The sequence below is a fragment of the Ictidomys tridecemlineatus genome, chromosome 12 (assembly GCF_052094955.1).
Source record: "Ictidomys tridecemlineatus isolate mIctTri1 chromosome 12, mIctTri1.hap1, whole genome shotgun sequence".
Classification (NCBI taxonomy): domain Eukaryota; kingdom Metazoa; phylum Chordata; class Mammalia; order Rodentia; family Sciuridae; genus Ictidomys; species Ictidomys tridecemlineatus.
In genome coordinates, this window is record NC_135488.1 from 50,173,381 (window position 1) to 50,189,972 (window position 16,592).

The 16,592-nt window shown below is 36.8% G+C and overlaps 1 protein-coding gene across 3 annotated transcripts in view; it reads left to right on the forward strand.

Moving 5' to 3' along the window:
- Window positions 1–4,971: 4,971 nt before the first annotated feature.
- The window catches only part of Suclg1 (succinate-CoA ligase GDP/ADP-forming subunit alpha), a 34,787-nt gene continuing 23,166 nt past the window's right edge, over window positions 4,972–16,592 (forward strand). Inside the window, exons 1-3 of one of the 3 annotated variants that reach the window (XM_078028933.1) lie at window positions 5,011–5,124; window positions 11,354–11,536; window positions 13,237–13,340. In XM_078028933.1, coding sequence (XP_077885059.1) covers window positions 5,028–5,124; window positions 11,354–11,536; window positions 13,237–13,340 — 384 coding nt within the window. In that variant the 5' untranslated portion in view covers window positions 5,011–5,027. Of the gene's footprint in view, window positions 5,125–5,371; window positions 5,445–11,353; window positions 11,537–13,236; window positions 13,341–16,592 lie in introns of those variants that run through there. The other 2 variants (XM_078028934.1, XM_005335869.4) reach the window with 2 other exon arrangements.

Consider the following 16,592-nt stretch of genomic DNA (forward strand, 5'->3'; position numbering starts at 1 on the left):
GGGAATCTTGTTCTTTTTCGTATCTTTCTAGAATTTTTAATAGGATTCATAATTTTTTGCGAAGAAATCAGCCATTCCTGTTAAACTGCAAATGTAACTTGGGAGGACTATATTAAACTGGGTCAAAGACTTGGCCTGGTGTTTCTAATCCCTAAGGGACAACACTGCCCCAAGAAACAGGGCAAAAGTCTAAAATTTTTAGTGGTAGTGTGTGCTGGATAGTATGAGAACACTAAATGTTTAGGGGAAAATGGTCACTTTCAGAGGAAGGAGATGGTCACTGAGTGGGAAAAGGAGGGACACCTAAACCAAATTATCATTTTTATAGTTTTGCTCCAGGACTGACTCTTACTTTCTCATCAAATATTCTCCTGAAGGAACATTTGGTGGATACAAAGATGCAACACCCAGGTGCCCTTCAGTGAAGGAGATGCTGCCCTCCTACTGGAAGTGTTATTAGTAGAGACCCTTCAGCTGTCTGCTCATCCTTTCAGGCATTTCCTGGATGAAGAGAGATACCTCAACCATGATCAAGCCCCTTTCCAGAGACGCTCAGATTTGCTGATGATCCATGTGGAGGTACAGAGGCCTGGCCATGTTGGCCTAATTCAGAGCAATTTTAAGGGCTTTAGCCAAAATTTCATATATCATGCTTGTGACAAATAGCTCGACCTCTTTCTGACCTATCTTGCTCTCTTCCCCACTCCTCAACAGGTTTGGTCCCTAGGGTAGTCTTGTCCAGAATATTCAGTCTGCTTCCCATGAAATAAAATCCACAGTAGAGCTCAAGTATGAGGAAAAGAAAGTATATTTGGAATTCACTTCTTCTAGAGGAAAGGTCAAAGTTTTTGACATTCCTTTAGGGTCCAGTGTAAAGGTAACTACCTCTTCAGAGGTGCTAAGTAGATCAATTATTCAATTAACTGTCATTGGCTTTGAGGGGGACTCTGTGGGTACATTTCAGAAAATTCCTTGTCCTTATTTTTTAAGAAAGGCAACAAACTAGTAGCTCAAGTACCTGTCAGGGACTGCTCAAAATTCTCTGCTCAAATTAGCAAGTAGTGTTAGCTGGTTCATTGTGATTCATTCATTCTCTCTTTGAGACTGTACTTCAGATGAAAATAACATCAAGTCTTTTTGATTCATCTCTCTTCCTTACTTTCAAATGCTGAAGATTTGTCTGGGTTTAGGTGTTTCTGATTCATGTTACACCATCTTCTATAATAAAGGACAAGGTTACAACTTCCTAGCCTATTTGTTTGATGAAGGGATCAATGATACCTGTGGTGGCATCTGAGGGCTTAGGCTGGCTCATCAGCCCTAGAGGTCCCAGCCTCTTTTGTATACAATAGGTTTCTCTTCAAGTGTGCTTGTTATCACTAGGGATGAAGCAGACATTATTGCATTTAGAAGGCAGATTTTTTTTCCCCAGAAAGAAGTCCAAACAATGGGCCTAGAGAAGGCTCTTCTTATTCCAGTTCTACATGTCAGAGTCAGACTGCCTGGGTGAATACACACAAAATCTTAGCACAGCCAAATAACACCAGGAACATACTTTGTAATACTAATAGATGCTTTTCCTCCTCCTATTTCCCTCTACTTTCTGACCCTCTTTATCACCAGTACTTATACCTCTTTCCCATACCAATTTCTATTTGTTATTTTTGGTACACTGCTCCAGGAAAACAAGTCTACTACAGACACCTGAGGACAGAAATAATTTAGATTTAGGACAAATGTGTGAATTAATGTCTCCAAGATCAGAAAATGGACTTTGGGCTAGGAAAGAAGAGGGAAAGCCAGGAAAGCTTAGGGGTTGATCCCCTACCTCCATGTCCTCAGCTTTGCAGTGGAAGGAGGTAAGTAATCCCTAGCATCACTAGACTGGTTTGAGGGGGTCCATGACGCAATGGCAAGATGCAGCTAATGGTATGCCTGGGCAAGCAAGGATGTTTCTGGTGGCTCAGAGAAGCTGAAAGGTTCTCTACGTGCCTGAGAAGAGCTCAAATGAGCTGACAGAGCCAGAACAAAGGGGCCTTGCAAGTGGAAGCAAGGGATGATGTAGCAATCACTTGGACCATCAGCTGTAGAAAGATGGACATATCAGGTGATGCCAGCAAGCCAGAAGACCAAATCCTTCTTTCACTGCATCCACCCTACCCTAGCATTAGTCCAGAGATTTGGACAAGACTCTGATGAAAACTAGAGGATCTGAAAATCCTGAAAAAATTAGGCTTATATTAAAATCAAGGTAAGATACAGAACTATAACAACTTTTATACATAAACAATAAAAATTACTTATCAAGCAGAAAGCCCATCAGACTTTTGACCTTTCTATTTTTTTCCCTCTCTCTCTCTCTCATCCATTTGAGCCAACTGAAAATATCAACCTTAGACCTAATTTAAAGCTTCTCCTTCCTTCTCAGATCTGGCATGATTTTTGGCTTCAAATCTTGAAGCTGGACAAGGGTCAGGGCCTGCGTTCTCCTCCTTCCTCTTCTACTCCTCCTCCTCTTCCCTGTTTGCTCTTGGCTCCTCTAAAAGCAGAGTGAAGTCTAGGTAAAATCTCTTTAATGGTGCTATTTGTGGTTCTCTCCTACTGGTTCATACTCTCTGGAACACTGGATCTTTATGGACACTTTATCGATTTTTCTATAAGCTTCTCTTCCTTCCCCTGCCTAGTACCTTCATCTATAGCACCCTAATAATGTGAGTTATGTGTTCTTTGGCTTATTTCTTGTAACTTATCCAGGGGTCTTCTATGATTTTAAAAGATAGGATTCCTCGCCCCAAAAGATGATCTTCCTGGGGTGAAGGGGCTTTGCTTCCCTTCCTGGCATCAATTTCACTACTGGGAATGCTATATATCTTGCTATACCAAATACTGTCTTATCTGCCAATCAGCCTCCTGCCTTTAGAATTCTCTAAGCAGGAAGCTGACATAATTCTCCATGTTTAGGTCAGCCTTAAAAGTTCAAGTTTTCCCAAGCATTCTTTATCAAATTCTACCTAGGGCACCGAGGTGGTGTCATGAATTTCTGCAGTTTTATAGGAATTTAATGCCAGTCTTCTTCTGGTAAGGAATCCTTCCTCATCAGCTTAGCTGGGTGAGGAAGGAAAGGGAAATATCAAGCTGACACCTGAAGACCCAGAAGAATTAATCCCATCAATCAGTGAATTTCTGTCTTTCTTACTAGAGTGGGCTGGGCTGTGATGGTGAGAATCCAAAGAAAAGTTTGGCACTTCTTACCAAACTTTGGAGACAGGGTGCTCTTGGAATGCCCTCCTTAGTATGTGGGGGTATTTGTACCCTGTTGTCCTCAGCTTTAGGGCTTTAGCCAAAGTTTTGAGTCAAATGGAAATATCCTATTCTACATCTGGTTATTCACATCAATTCAACATCACTCTGCTATATGAAGAAAAGTTTTTTTATCTTTAATAACTACCATTTACCAAATGCTTATGAAATACATCAAGAGCTTTACATACTGAATGTATTAATTGTTTACAATACTCATGAGATATGAGAAAAACTGTAACCCAGAGGTCACATATCTAGTGGCTGAATTAGAACTTGAATCTATATCTGTTTCCAAAACTCAATCTGTACATATATAATGATATACTTACTGTCTAGTGCAATTGTCCCCAACTTATGAGCTACAGAATTGGTGTGGAGTGTAGTTTCACAAGGGATTGAAATATCCTTATGCTCATCAACTATTGTGAATTCAATAAATAATGTGTATACCACTATTTCTTATATCAATCCAGTTGAACACATAATGAGTTCTATTTTTGTGTCAGATAATATTCAAGGTGTTAGGGATATAGCATATAAACCAAACTAAAATCCCTTTCTTCATGAAAATACAAATTCATTTAAATCATACTGAAATTATATTTATTGCATTATGCATTTTACCAGTTAAGTGAAACTAAATGTGTAACTCTTAGCAAGTGAAGGCTCAGGAAGAATTTAGCTATTTGAAATGAGTCTTCATATTTGGAATGCACTGATACTATTTAACTCTCCTATGGACAGGATCCACTAGATAAGGGAAGAGTTTGCAGTCCCGTTCTGTCTAGGACAATATCTGGGTCATAGAGAAAATATTGGGCAATCTCATTCAGCAATCCCATCGCATAACTTGATGCAAATTATAACTACTTCAGTAAACTAGAATAATAATTTTATTAATGATAATGATGAGGAATATCATGTGCAGACTACTTTATCTCTTATTTACCTTTTGACTCTGGGACTCTTGAGTTTCTTTCCAAAGCTCTTACAGAAGTTATTAAATTGGGCAAAATCACTTTTGACATCGAATTTCAGTCTTTAGGATCCCTAGGAAAGAGGCACTCATAAACTTAGTCTTAGTCAAAGGTGTATGAAAGTTTGCTTAACCAAAGGATTTACATTAGAAGACACAGTCAGTAGGTTTTGGTCTTTCTCGTCGCGTTTTTCCTTTACCAGACTCTTGGGGGAGAATAGATTCACTATTACGGGGTGGGAGTGGGGGGGATTCTTCCGGGTCCTTGCAAGGGTGGTGGTCCTCTCTGGACGCCAGAAGAGGGAAATGAAGGTGCAGAAGACTGGCCTAGGACCCGGCATTACTCTTTGCATTTCACTTGTTTCTTCACTCCTTCGGTCAGTCCTCCGCCCTTAGGTTAGACTCCGGAAGCTTTCAGGAGCGCTCCCAGCCCGCTCCCACTTTAAGCTTCCAAATCGGGATTTCAAACTACATTTCCCACAACGCCCCGCGCCAACCAGGCTCGCAGAGGGTTTGCCCTAAGTTGCCGTTGTAGTTAAAGTTAACCAAACTCAATTTCAGGGAAGAGATAAATTATTATCTACACATTATATAGTGTGCTTCTTTTTATTCTCTACATACGACCCATTATGTTCAGTGAAGAGCCCTCTGTTGAGAGAAATTCTTTCAGGCTATTGTTATAGCCACCCTCCTCTTTCTGCCTCGGCCCCTGTCAGGTCCCCGGGGGTCCTGGGAGTGTCATTGGGGGATGACCGCAAGCTTAGCCTCAGCAGCTGCCACCGCCACCATGGTCTCCGGCAGCAGCGGCCTAGCCGCCGCTCGCCAGCTGACGCGCGCCTTCCTGCGTGAGTCGGGCGGGGGCTCTGTCTTTCTGACCTCCGTGCTTCCTGGCCCCGCCGAACATAATGTCCAGGCTCAGGCCACTGCTGTCCCTCCGGGGCGGAACCTTGGCCTGGGCGAGGAAGCCACTGGGGGCCCGAACCTCAGGTGGACCCTTTTAGGGTGGAGGGAGTTTTGCTGGATAGGTGGACCAGATGGCCACCTGGGTGGCTTAGTCAGGATTCGGGTCTAGGAGCTTAGTAGACCTGGGATCATGCTTTTGCCTCCATGGTGACAAGTGGCGAGTTGGAGGTGGCGTCTAGACTGGCCCTATTTGGAGCTAAAGGTGAAGAGGTCTAGATAAACTCAGTTGGGAGAGTGAATGTCTGATTTTGAGAGGTAGGGGAAGAGTATGTCGGTAGGAAATTGGAGAATTGAAAAGAATTCGAGTTGTTCGTTCTGTGGATTGTAGGGTCAGCGGAAAGGCGTTTTCTGCATCCCGAGGTAACAGAGGCTGGGATGGCAGGGATTTTAACCAACTTATTTGCGCTGTCTCCATCCGGCAGTATGCACACTTCATTTCACTTCCTGAAAATTTATCATTCAAGGTTGCTAGTCTGAGTAATGCTGACTGTTGAAAATTCTTGTCAGGTTCAAAGTCTGTGTTTGGTTGATGGGTGATTGTAGAAAGAAACTTTAGAATCAGTCACATCAGGGTTTGGCTAGTCCCTTTACAGTGTGTGTTATGACTCTAGGTTTTTTTCTTAGTAGTTTTTTCAACCAATGTTTCAAACCACGTGCCAATAATACCATATTTTAATGGATTTGAGGCATTGCCACTTATAAGGTTCACCATTATTTGGCCTACTATTAAACAGTGTAAACAATTGCTAATTGAAATTGTGAAGTGATTGCTTATCAGATACATCTTAACTTAAAAGATGTTAAAAAGTGGAAAAACTGTGTTTGAGAAATGATAATACATAGGATGATTTGTGTTCACTGCAGAATTTATATGAAGTACCTCATTTAAACTAGACATTCAGTTAAAGTTTTTCCTTACTTCTTGTTTCCACCTTGCTTCTGACTTAATTCTTTTCTTGAGAAGATTGTATTCTAAAAGTGTGCAATAACGAGTGTGTACTCAAGAGCTACACTTAGTTACCAAATTGCTTGAGGACAAAGGTCTGGCTAGATAACTTTGGCAGGTAGGAAAGAGTTGGGTTTATTTGGAAAAGTTTTATGGAATTCTTAGGAGTGATGTTTTAGGCAAAAGGAAAAACAAACAAAACAACAACAACAACAAAAAACCCAAAAAAGATGTACCCATTAATATCTCTGCTCAGTGGAGTGTGAGCACCAAGATTGAGGTCAGATTGGATATAGGCCTAAATCAGCTTAATCTTCATTGGTTATGGGTTAGGATGTAGAAGGCCAGATGTGCAGCACAGCCACTGTGATAGGAAAACCCAGGAAGGAATTTGCCCACAGGATGTCTTTTTCTCTTGAGGTCTTGCTGGTCTGAGGGTCTGAAAGATCATACTCTTTAGTAGGTCTGTTGTCCTAACAGGAAAAAGAACATAGAGGAAAAAAAGAAAGTGTGTCTAAAAGATCTGGTTCCTCAACCCACCCTAGCAGCACTTAACAGTGAACTGAATTTTCTTCCTAGATCCTTTTTGAGACCATCCCATCTAGCTTTCTGTTGTTGGAGTGCTTGAATCATCTAAATCATGGGAACTGTTTTTAAGGCCCTGGGAGGTCTTAGATCTAAACCAAGATACCTCCTATATTAGAGGTGAGGTTACAAATGGCAGTGTTTCTTGTATAAAAACCTCTAAGTCAGTATGCCATATTTCTAAGCCTATTTTCATTCCCACTGGGAAAATAGCCACAACATCACCTGGCAAACTTTTTTCCCCCCCCTTCATTTTTTTTTTTTTTTTTTTAATGGTCATAAGTCTGAGGTTAAAAGAACTAGAGATGCCAGGGAATTTTATTCCCTGTCTCTTAAGTTTCAATTGGTAGTGCATTACAGCTAAGGTCATATGTATTGCAATATTGATTTTCGTTAAAAAAAAAGCACTCATAGATGCCTTCCAGATCCCTGTTGGAGGGGCAAATTAGAATGTTTAGAAATTCCTGTACTAATCCCCGACCCCCTTCAGTTTTATACCTTATGATAGAAAAGAAAGTTGAAGTGCGAAGAGAAAATAAGATGAAAGAGAAATATTTCTTCTATAAGAAAGCTTAAAAATTTTGTAGTACTTTGAGTTTGAAATAGTGAAGTTTTTAAAAAGAAGTACAAAATCAGGTCAGGAGTTCTTTTTAGAATATATAGGAAATGAGAGCAATTATTTTCCAGTCTCAGAATTATATTTTAATGTCAGAAAGTGAATCTTAAAATTCAACTGGTTCCACATCTTTGTTTGGCAAATGAGGAAATAAATCCAGAAGGTTTCCTATGCAGTATCAGAAGGAGTACTAGAACTTGCAGTCTGTCCTTTCCACTTTTGTGGGCTGTGTGATAGTTTGAGCCTCCTTTTTGAAGCTCTGATGTTTTGGGGGAGGGGGTATTCTCAGTGGTTTGTTGAAAAGGTCACAACCCTGCTCAAAGGTACCACTTAACTTTTCATGTGTTTGTCAAATTGTATAGGTCTGTTTTTTTGAATTGGGGGAGCATTTAAAAGTGTAGTTTAGAAAAGGAGATACTCACAGTAATGTTTCTGATTCTAATATTTTTTCCCATTTTTCTCTATGAACCAAATCTTTTATTTCAGAAAGAAAAAAAAAAGATGCAAAAGTGTAATGTAGCCATGAAAAAGTGATTTGATTTTCCCATCTCAAACTTGTTTCATAGAGAATATTGAAAATCATCTTCTTAAATATAAGGGAACAATTTTATTTCACCAGAGGATAGACATTTTGTTATCTTAGACCCACATTTTTTTTCAATAATTGCTTTATTAGTACAGAAGAACCCTCAATAGAATTTACATAGTGAAAAAAGTTGTTTTTACCCCCAAAGTGAGAACAATTATTCTTTATACAGCAAAAGAGAAAGATGAAAATCCCTTCATGTTATAACTCAACTTTTTATTGGAGCATTACATTTAAGACATTAAATTATAAACTCATGGTACATTTGGAAATTAAATTACAAAATAATAAAAGTATTTTTAAGGTGTGATGTGCCAACAAATTTTAAATTTTTATCATTAAGATTTAAATTTCAGTTTCAGATTAGAAAAACAGTTTGGTTGATTTTGTAGTGTGTATAAAGGTTAAAAGGACAGGGAAGAAGAACATGTCTGTAAATAAATTACTTCACAGAAAATTTTTTAAATCAAAAAAGATCATTAAGTTTTTTCACAAATTAATGTTAAACCTGTTGGCATGACATACAGAAAATACTTACATGATGAGACCCTTTTTTGTTTAAGCCATCAGCAGCTTTACTAACAGTAATACTTCTTTATGTATATATTAAAGTAACAATGTGTTACAGTTTAGCAATTATATATATTAAAGATTTGAAAATTAATGTAGAGATCACCACTTATTTGCACATTATAATTCCCACCCCACCTCCCCTAGCTTATTAAGAAATCAAACAAGTACATTATTTGGATACTAATTTATCAATATTTAAACTATATGAATTATATGAATTCCTTTTGACTAATTCTTTTATAAATACTAGGAGCATATAAAATACCATCTCTACAAAAATGATCTCCAATCAAAATCTGTAAAAAAACTTTTGAATATAATACATTATTTTTCCATGTTTAGTCAAAAGAAATATATCATTTACAAAAATATTTAAATCAAAAAGTTAAGCCAATATGAACATTTGTCTTTTGAAAAGTAATCTTTACAGCAAACAAATCTACTGAAGCAGATATCTAAATTGGGGAATGTAATTCATACTGTAGTTCATATACTTAAGTGCTGAAACAGAAATCTAACATTAAATATTGCCAGTAAAACAACTATACACTAAGAAAAAAAAATCACTGTTTTTATTTCTTGTGCTGATGAACCCTTACTCTTACCAAGAGATACCTTCCTAGGTCTCCAAATAGTGAACCACACAACTTCCCAGAAATAAAACTTTCCTAATTCACACACCTCTTCCAAAGCTTATAGTTCAATATACACAAATTCCAAAATTTAACTAAAGAAACAAATTATAAACACATCATTAATACATATTTAAATATGCTCTCAATATAGAAGTATTTTCTTTAATAAATCCTGGGTTGTCCTCTAGAAGTGACCTGTCTCATATAAAAAAGGCTGTGATCCCTTGGTTTTGCTGGCAGAAGAGGTACTGCATGCATGACAGAATTTATCAAACATAATCAAATACTTCCCAAGTCTAAAGCAAATTAAGTTATTGATGTTCTGAAGATTTCCCCAACTTTTGATACAAATGTCAAAACTTTAAAATGGTGATTCATGTTCAGAAGAGATACAAAATATAAGAAACCTTTGAAAAGCCATTACCTCAAGATCCAGAGTCATCTGAATCACTATCATGGAGTAAAAGAAACTAACACCATAAAAAGTGTGAAAGGGTTTTCAATTCATTTTTAAGACTGTTAGTAGTTCAAAACCTCTATCATTTCTTTAACAAACTAACACTTCCAAATATGTAGAGACAGTAAGATCTGCCACATATAAATCTATAGATCCACATTTTTTTACGTTATTAAATTTCTAAAATTAGGATGTATCTTGTAATTGATGTTATCTTACCAATATTGGCAGTATTTTTTCTTTTTTACTAGTACTGTTAGTAGTGCTTTGTGAAAACCAGTGATGTTTTAGATTTGATGAAATATGGTATTTACAATCAATGAATATATAATTTTGTATTTGAATAGTAGGTTGTTTGGATTTGGGGGTAAGTGACAGCTAAATTATGCTGCTGTATTTTAGGATACTATACGTGGGAACCACATGAGCCTGTAAATTACATATACATAATACATATGGTTAATGCTATGATTTATACACATTTGAGTGTATCCCCCAAGCATTCATGGGCCAAATGCTCATTCCCCAGTGTGGCCATGTTGAGAGGTGGTAGCACCTTTAAGAGGTTAGGACTATTTGAAGGTAGCTAGGTCATTGGGGGCACCACCCTAAGAATAGATTAATGTTAGTCTCCTGGAGTGAGTTCTTGAGACAATGGATTATTATAAAGCAAAGCAACCCTGTGTGCTTAGCCCTTTCTACATGGGGCTGTTTTCCTTCTTTCTTCTCTGCAATATTATGATGTAGCCAAGGGAGCCTTTATCAGAAGCATAACAAATGAGGAGTTTTAGAGTGGAGTTTTGGCCACTGTAAGCTAAGTAAGCCTCTTTTCTTTATAAATAGCTAGCCTCAGGTATTTTATTATCAAGAAAATGGGCTGATACAGTTAATAAGTATCCATTTGTTAAATTTATGAATATATGCATAAATAAATTAGTAACACAGACATAGTTTAAGTCGTGAGTTAGAGAAGGAGTATTTTCACTAACAGAATCTCAGGTTACCAGTTAGGAGCATGGTACTAGTCTATACAAGGCCATGGTATTTGTTTAGCCATAGATTGCAATATTAATCCCACCATACATCTTTTAAGTGGTTGCTATCTAGGGGAAATAGGACTCAGTTATGCCTAACTGATATAAATTCACCACCCCAGTTGAAAGCACATCTCTTGCAGGCTACTCAGTCCCTTTATTTCAGCATCTTTTTTGCAGGTTGTGTTTTTGTAACTTTGTATTTCTTTGTTAACATTTAGCTATTACACAGCAAGAAACTTCAGGTGGATAGAGCCCTACCTAGTCTAATTTACTCATGAATCCCTAGCACATGGCAGATAGCTTGCCACCATGAACATTTCAAAACAGTTTTATCTGCTCATTTTTTATCAGTAAAAAATAATGATAATAAAATAAGCCATTAGTGATATAGCATTTAACTGTACTCTAGGTGTTGTTTTACATGTTCTCTATATTAACTCATTTTAATTCTTACATTGGCCAATGTGGTATATATTATCATCCCCATTTTTAGCATGAGGCTGCACCTTAAAAATGTTTCCTAATTAAAAACTTACAAATATATTTGTGTGTGCTACACATATTTATATTTATACATAAACATTTGTATATAGAGTGTATGTGAGGACATATTTAGAACATTGCTGGTTGGACTTATTTGATTTTAAAATATGAACTATATTTTTTCTCTTTTTAGGAAAAGATTTACCTTTGTGCTCATGTAGGATTTTGGGAGTGTACCAAGGCACTTTGATTCTCAATCTTCAGGCATCATCTCATATTAAGATCACAGTCTTCTTGTGGGCAGCTGTTATTCCATTTCAGATGGGAAGACCAAGGCTAAGGGAGATCAAAAGATATGCCCTGGGTCACATTGCTGGTGAGCTGTAGAGCCTAAACGCAAGCCCTGGCCTGTCTGATTCCTGAGATAATGTTCTCAGCTGCTCCTGGGTCACATTACCAAGGTTAGGCTGACCAGTTTCTAAGAATTTGAAGAGAAGGTGATGCTAGTTTATCCTCTAAAGTTGACCCAGAATGTGGCAGCTATAGCCCTGACCATCAGAATATAACTGGTGGCCAAGTTCAGGCCTTGCCCTGATATTTAATTTAAAATGCTTATTTTCTCATTATTAGTAAAATTAGACGTCTCATCATATGTTGATAATACCATTTGTCATCAGTTATGTTTCTTGTTTATGGCCTTTATTGGTTTGTCTGCTAGCTTAGGGCAAGTATAATCTTTGATAGCACTGACTGGGTGGGCCCTAGTGTACAGATGTGTGGGGGCAGTCTCTTAGGCCATAAATACTATTGTGACCTAGGGTCAGGTGCTTGCTGTGTCCACTGTGCCAGTTCTTGACCCCCCCATGTCCTCCACCCCACACCCCTGACACCCACTCCTCAACCCCTGCAGCATAGTCTAGTCTAAGAATAAAGCTGTTACCTAGTAGTTCCGTGTGCACACAGAACACTCCTCTTCTGGATGGTAAGAGTGAAAGCTGGGTCTTTCTGTACCCTACAGGTGTGGGGACTCTAGGTACCTCTGCTGGAAGCACATATCAATGTTCTTTTAGTTGTGGCACCTGAAGTCTGAAGATTTAGGAGGCATGAGGTAGCCATTTATAGTGATTCAAAGCAGAAAGCATTGGGTGGGTCCTGGAGAAAAATATGATAAGATATTTTTTGTTCTGGAGCTAGCTTTCTTGGGCTACTCAGCAGTAGATAGAAGGCTTGGCTACTTTGAAAGTAGCCCTTGAGTGGTGGGTTGGTGGTTCTAGTGGAGGTTTAGAGGGTAGCCCACAAATTTAAAGTAACGTGTGCCTTTTCCTACTGATTTTTGAAGTGGGAGGAGTTGTTGTTGTAAGTTTTCCTTGAGGTAGGATGCTGAAAATTAAGTACTTTTTTTTTCTTTTTAAACAAGTTTCTTCTTCTCTCATCTACTTTTCTATTTATTTTATTTTCCCTGTTTCTTCTATAGTGGGTTATTGAATCTTGCACCACAAAAGATCAATTTAGGTGATTTTGCATTATATTTTAGACAAGCTTTATTCTACACCTTAACATTTAATATATTGTTATTGGGGAATGAGCATTAGAATAGTTCTTATTCATAGTTTGTGACAAAATTTGCCTCTTAGCTTACTTATTATTTATAGGTATTAGACTTTTAAAAGTTAGGTCCAGTGAGAGCTTGTGACTATTTTGTAAACATTATTAGTGGGGATAATAACTAGTTTCCTTCCCTGGGTTTAATCTGAGTCATTAGTCTTTGAACCTTAGTTTTCTTTCTAAGGAATGAAAATGAGAAACTTCATCTTTTCTTTTTAAATTTCTTTTTCAAGATTGTAGCTTTTTCTTGATAAAGAGAAGATCCTGGAGAATAGAGTAGGGCCTTTTTTGTTTGTTTTTATAATTTATTTATGTAGTCTGTGTGTCTCATTTTAAAGGTGACATTTAACTTTACCATAATGACAGTACAGCTCTTGCATTAGAGATTTTGTGTGTGTGTGTGACCGAGTTAAATTCATTGTTCAAAAGTTTGGAAAAATTCTAATATGTCATATTTTCTTTACTTCTCAGTGCAACAGAATGCAATTCGGCATTGTTCCTATACAGCTTCCCGGAAACATCTCTATATTGATAAAAATACCAAGGTCATTTGCCAGGGTTTCACTGGTAAGCAGGTATGTGTGTGTAGATTTTTATTTAAAGTGTAGATTCAAAAATATAAAATAATTTTGCTACTTTCTACTTTATTTAAAATTGATTCACTCAACAAGTTTTTGTTTTGTGTGTGTAGGTGGTGTTTTTTTGTTGTTGTTGTTTGTTTGTTGTTATAAGGAATAGAATCTAGGAGCACTTTACCACTGAGCTGTATCTCCAATTCTTTTATTTTGAGACAAGTCTCTCTAAGTTGCTGAGGTTAGCCTCAAACTTGTGATCCTCCTGCCTTAACCACCTGAGTTGTTGAAATTACAGCGTGCACTGGCTGCTATTTTCTACCTGTAATAATATATGATTGATGCAGAAAAATTTGTTGTGCAGAAATGGGATTGTATCTTAGGAAGAGGTGCCATAGTTAGCCTGTAAGATGAAAATTGTGTTTAAACTTCCTTGAAAATGCATAGAAGTAGGCTATGTTGGAGACTCAACACCCCATTCCTCCAGTGTTGAGAGAGGTCACTGTAGATTGCTTGTGACTAGGTCTTAAACAAGATAAAGTAGATTACTTGTGTCTAGGTCTTTGTACACAGAAATATCCATTTTTAAACATGAAATCCACATTCAGTGTGAAGAAGTACATAAACCCAGGGAGCCTTTTAGAAACAGGCAGAGGAACCAGCACACTGACTTTTTCCTATGTTATAATCTCTCTGGCACAAACTTTCATCAAAGAAGTCAGTAGGCAGAATTGCTTACAGTATTTTAACTTGTTTGCCACTTATATTTAGACTCTCTCCCTCTTCCCTGCTTATATCATGAATTTAAATAAATCTGTGATGTGATTCTGTAATGAAATACAACATAAGAATCTCTTCTTCTCCTTTCTTATGGTTCTACTCACCAAGAATTCCTTCTGTAAATAAGTTGGTCTGTGTTCTTCCAGATATTTTTCTTAAAAATACAAACATTTATACCTATATTATTTGTATTTTACAGAGTTTATATTACAGAACTGTGTATGGGTATAGCTGAATTCCAATTAAACTTAATTTGTAAAGCCAGATGGCAGGACAAATTCCACAGACCATAGTTTGTCAACCCTTATCTAGAGGGTGATATCTAAATAGCCAGACATTTTCTGAGTATCACTTCTACATATACATTCTAAGGGAAGTAGATGCTCATGATTTGATTTTAATTTGTCATTCTCTTCTAAATTACATTCAGTCTATTTTTGCATATATATTTTATCTCTCTCTCTATATATATTATTAGCATATAATCAAATGCTTGATAAACACAAATTTCTCACTTAAGTTAATAATACATATTTTGTTTTTCTATTTACTAAACTTTGTGTGATCTTATTCCATTTTGACCTCTGAGCTTTTTTGGTAAGAACATTTCCTATGGTATAAGTACTATTTGGAAACATGTTTACTTTCTAAAGTAGGTAATGATTTACCTAAATATTTAAAACTAAGGTCATTTTCATTATCTTTCAGTTACCTGCAATCAGATGTTTCTCACTCACTTTCCTAGTTTGGGGTTTTTAAAGTGATTGAGAGCCTTAATTGCCAGTTAGATTTGTTGATTGAAATTCTATTATTATAGAGGTTATAATAAGGTGTGAAAGTTAGAGCTTACCTCCACTGGAAAAGGAAGTCTTCAATTCTCTTTAGTTCTTTCTTTAGTACACACATTGTTCCATATATGAAAGAGTATTGTTTGTTTTATGGAGTAGATTCTAAATAAGTTGGCCTGTGCAGTGTACATTTCTAATGGGTACCATCTGATTTCTCTAGCTTTTATGAGCAAAATAACTCCTATTCTTAACTGTACACTGGATGCTGTTAATGGAAAATTAAGGAAAGTACATTACGTATTAAATGGATATGCTTTCTGTTTAGCACCATTTTTAGGCCTAAAATTTTGGTTAATTTGAATTTACCTAGTAGTGTAGACTAGGACAGTGCTTCTCAAAACTATCTGAAGTAAAAGATTGGTTTAGGTGGTCGTTTTTAATTTCTATCTGATGTGGACCAGTACTTTTGTAAAAATATAGTAAGAGTTGCAGCAGTGTCACACTGCTATGTTTACATTTTCTTTAAAAAAATTTTTTTTTAGTTGTTGATGTACCTTTATTTTATTTATTTATATGCAGTACTGAGAATTCAACCTAGTGCCTCATGCATACTAGGCAAGCACTCTACCACTGAGCCACAGCTCCAACCCTTAAAAACATTTTCTGTTTTACTTTTTTTAAAAAAATTATTTATTTATTTATTTTATACTGGGGATTGAATGCAGGGGCGCTTTACCACTGAGCTATATCCTCAATCCTTTTATAATTTTTTGTTTTGAAACAGTGTCTCACCAATTTGCTTAGAGTCTCACTAAGTTTTTGAGGCTGCCCTCTAACTTGGGATCCTCTTGCCTCAGCCTTTCTAGTTGCTGTGATTACAAGTGTGCACCACCTTGCCTAGATTTTTATTAGATTTTTAATTTTCTCTTTCCCTCCCTTCCTTCCTTGGATCATTTTCTTTTTCTTTTGTTTTGCTTTTGCTTCCTTGCATACTAGCAAGAGTCTGCACATAATACTTTAAATAGCATTGTTTTAAGAGAAAGAACACTGGCCTGTTGTTCTTTCTAAGACTCTGTCACTTTGTTTAAGTTTTATTTCTTAAAAAATTAAGAACTTGAATAGTTGGCTCAGCATTTTTAAGTCCCTGTAGAATGACCAGACAGATTCATTTACTTTTCAATAACTATTTATTGAGTACCTGCTGTATGTAATTTAAGTGCCTTGTTTCAGTGAACAAAATAGAATTTTTTTTTTATGGAATTTAATTTACAGTTGAGAGAAATTCGTCAATGAAATCCATGAGTGAATTTTGTGGTCTGTTAGAAAGTATTAATTGCTATGGACAAAACAAACCAGAGAAAGGAAAGTGTATGTGGAGCTGTGGTTGGAATGGGGGAGAAGGAGATTTTTACAGTAAGTAGTCAGGGATAGCAAGATCTAAAGATGATGTAGAAGTGAACTGGTTGGATAGGTAAGGAAATGTATTCCATGGAGAGAGCATAGCAAGATCATTAGGCAGACATAGCCTGCCATGTGTAAGCTATAAGGGCAGTGTGGCTGAAGTAAGCAATGGGAGAACAGTAAATGAGGGCATTCAGATAAGAGGTTCTGTTTTGGGAGACAGGTTGTATATTAACTTGTAAACCAGTATAAGAGTTTGGCTTATACTATGAATGAAATGAGAAAA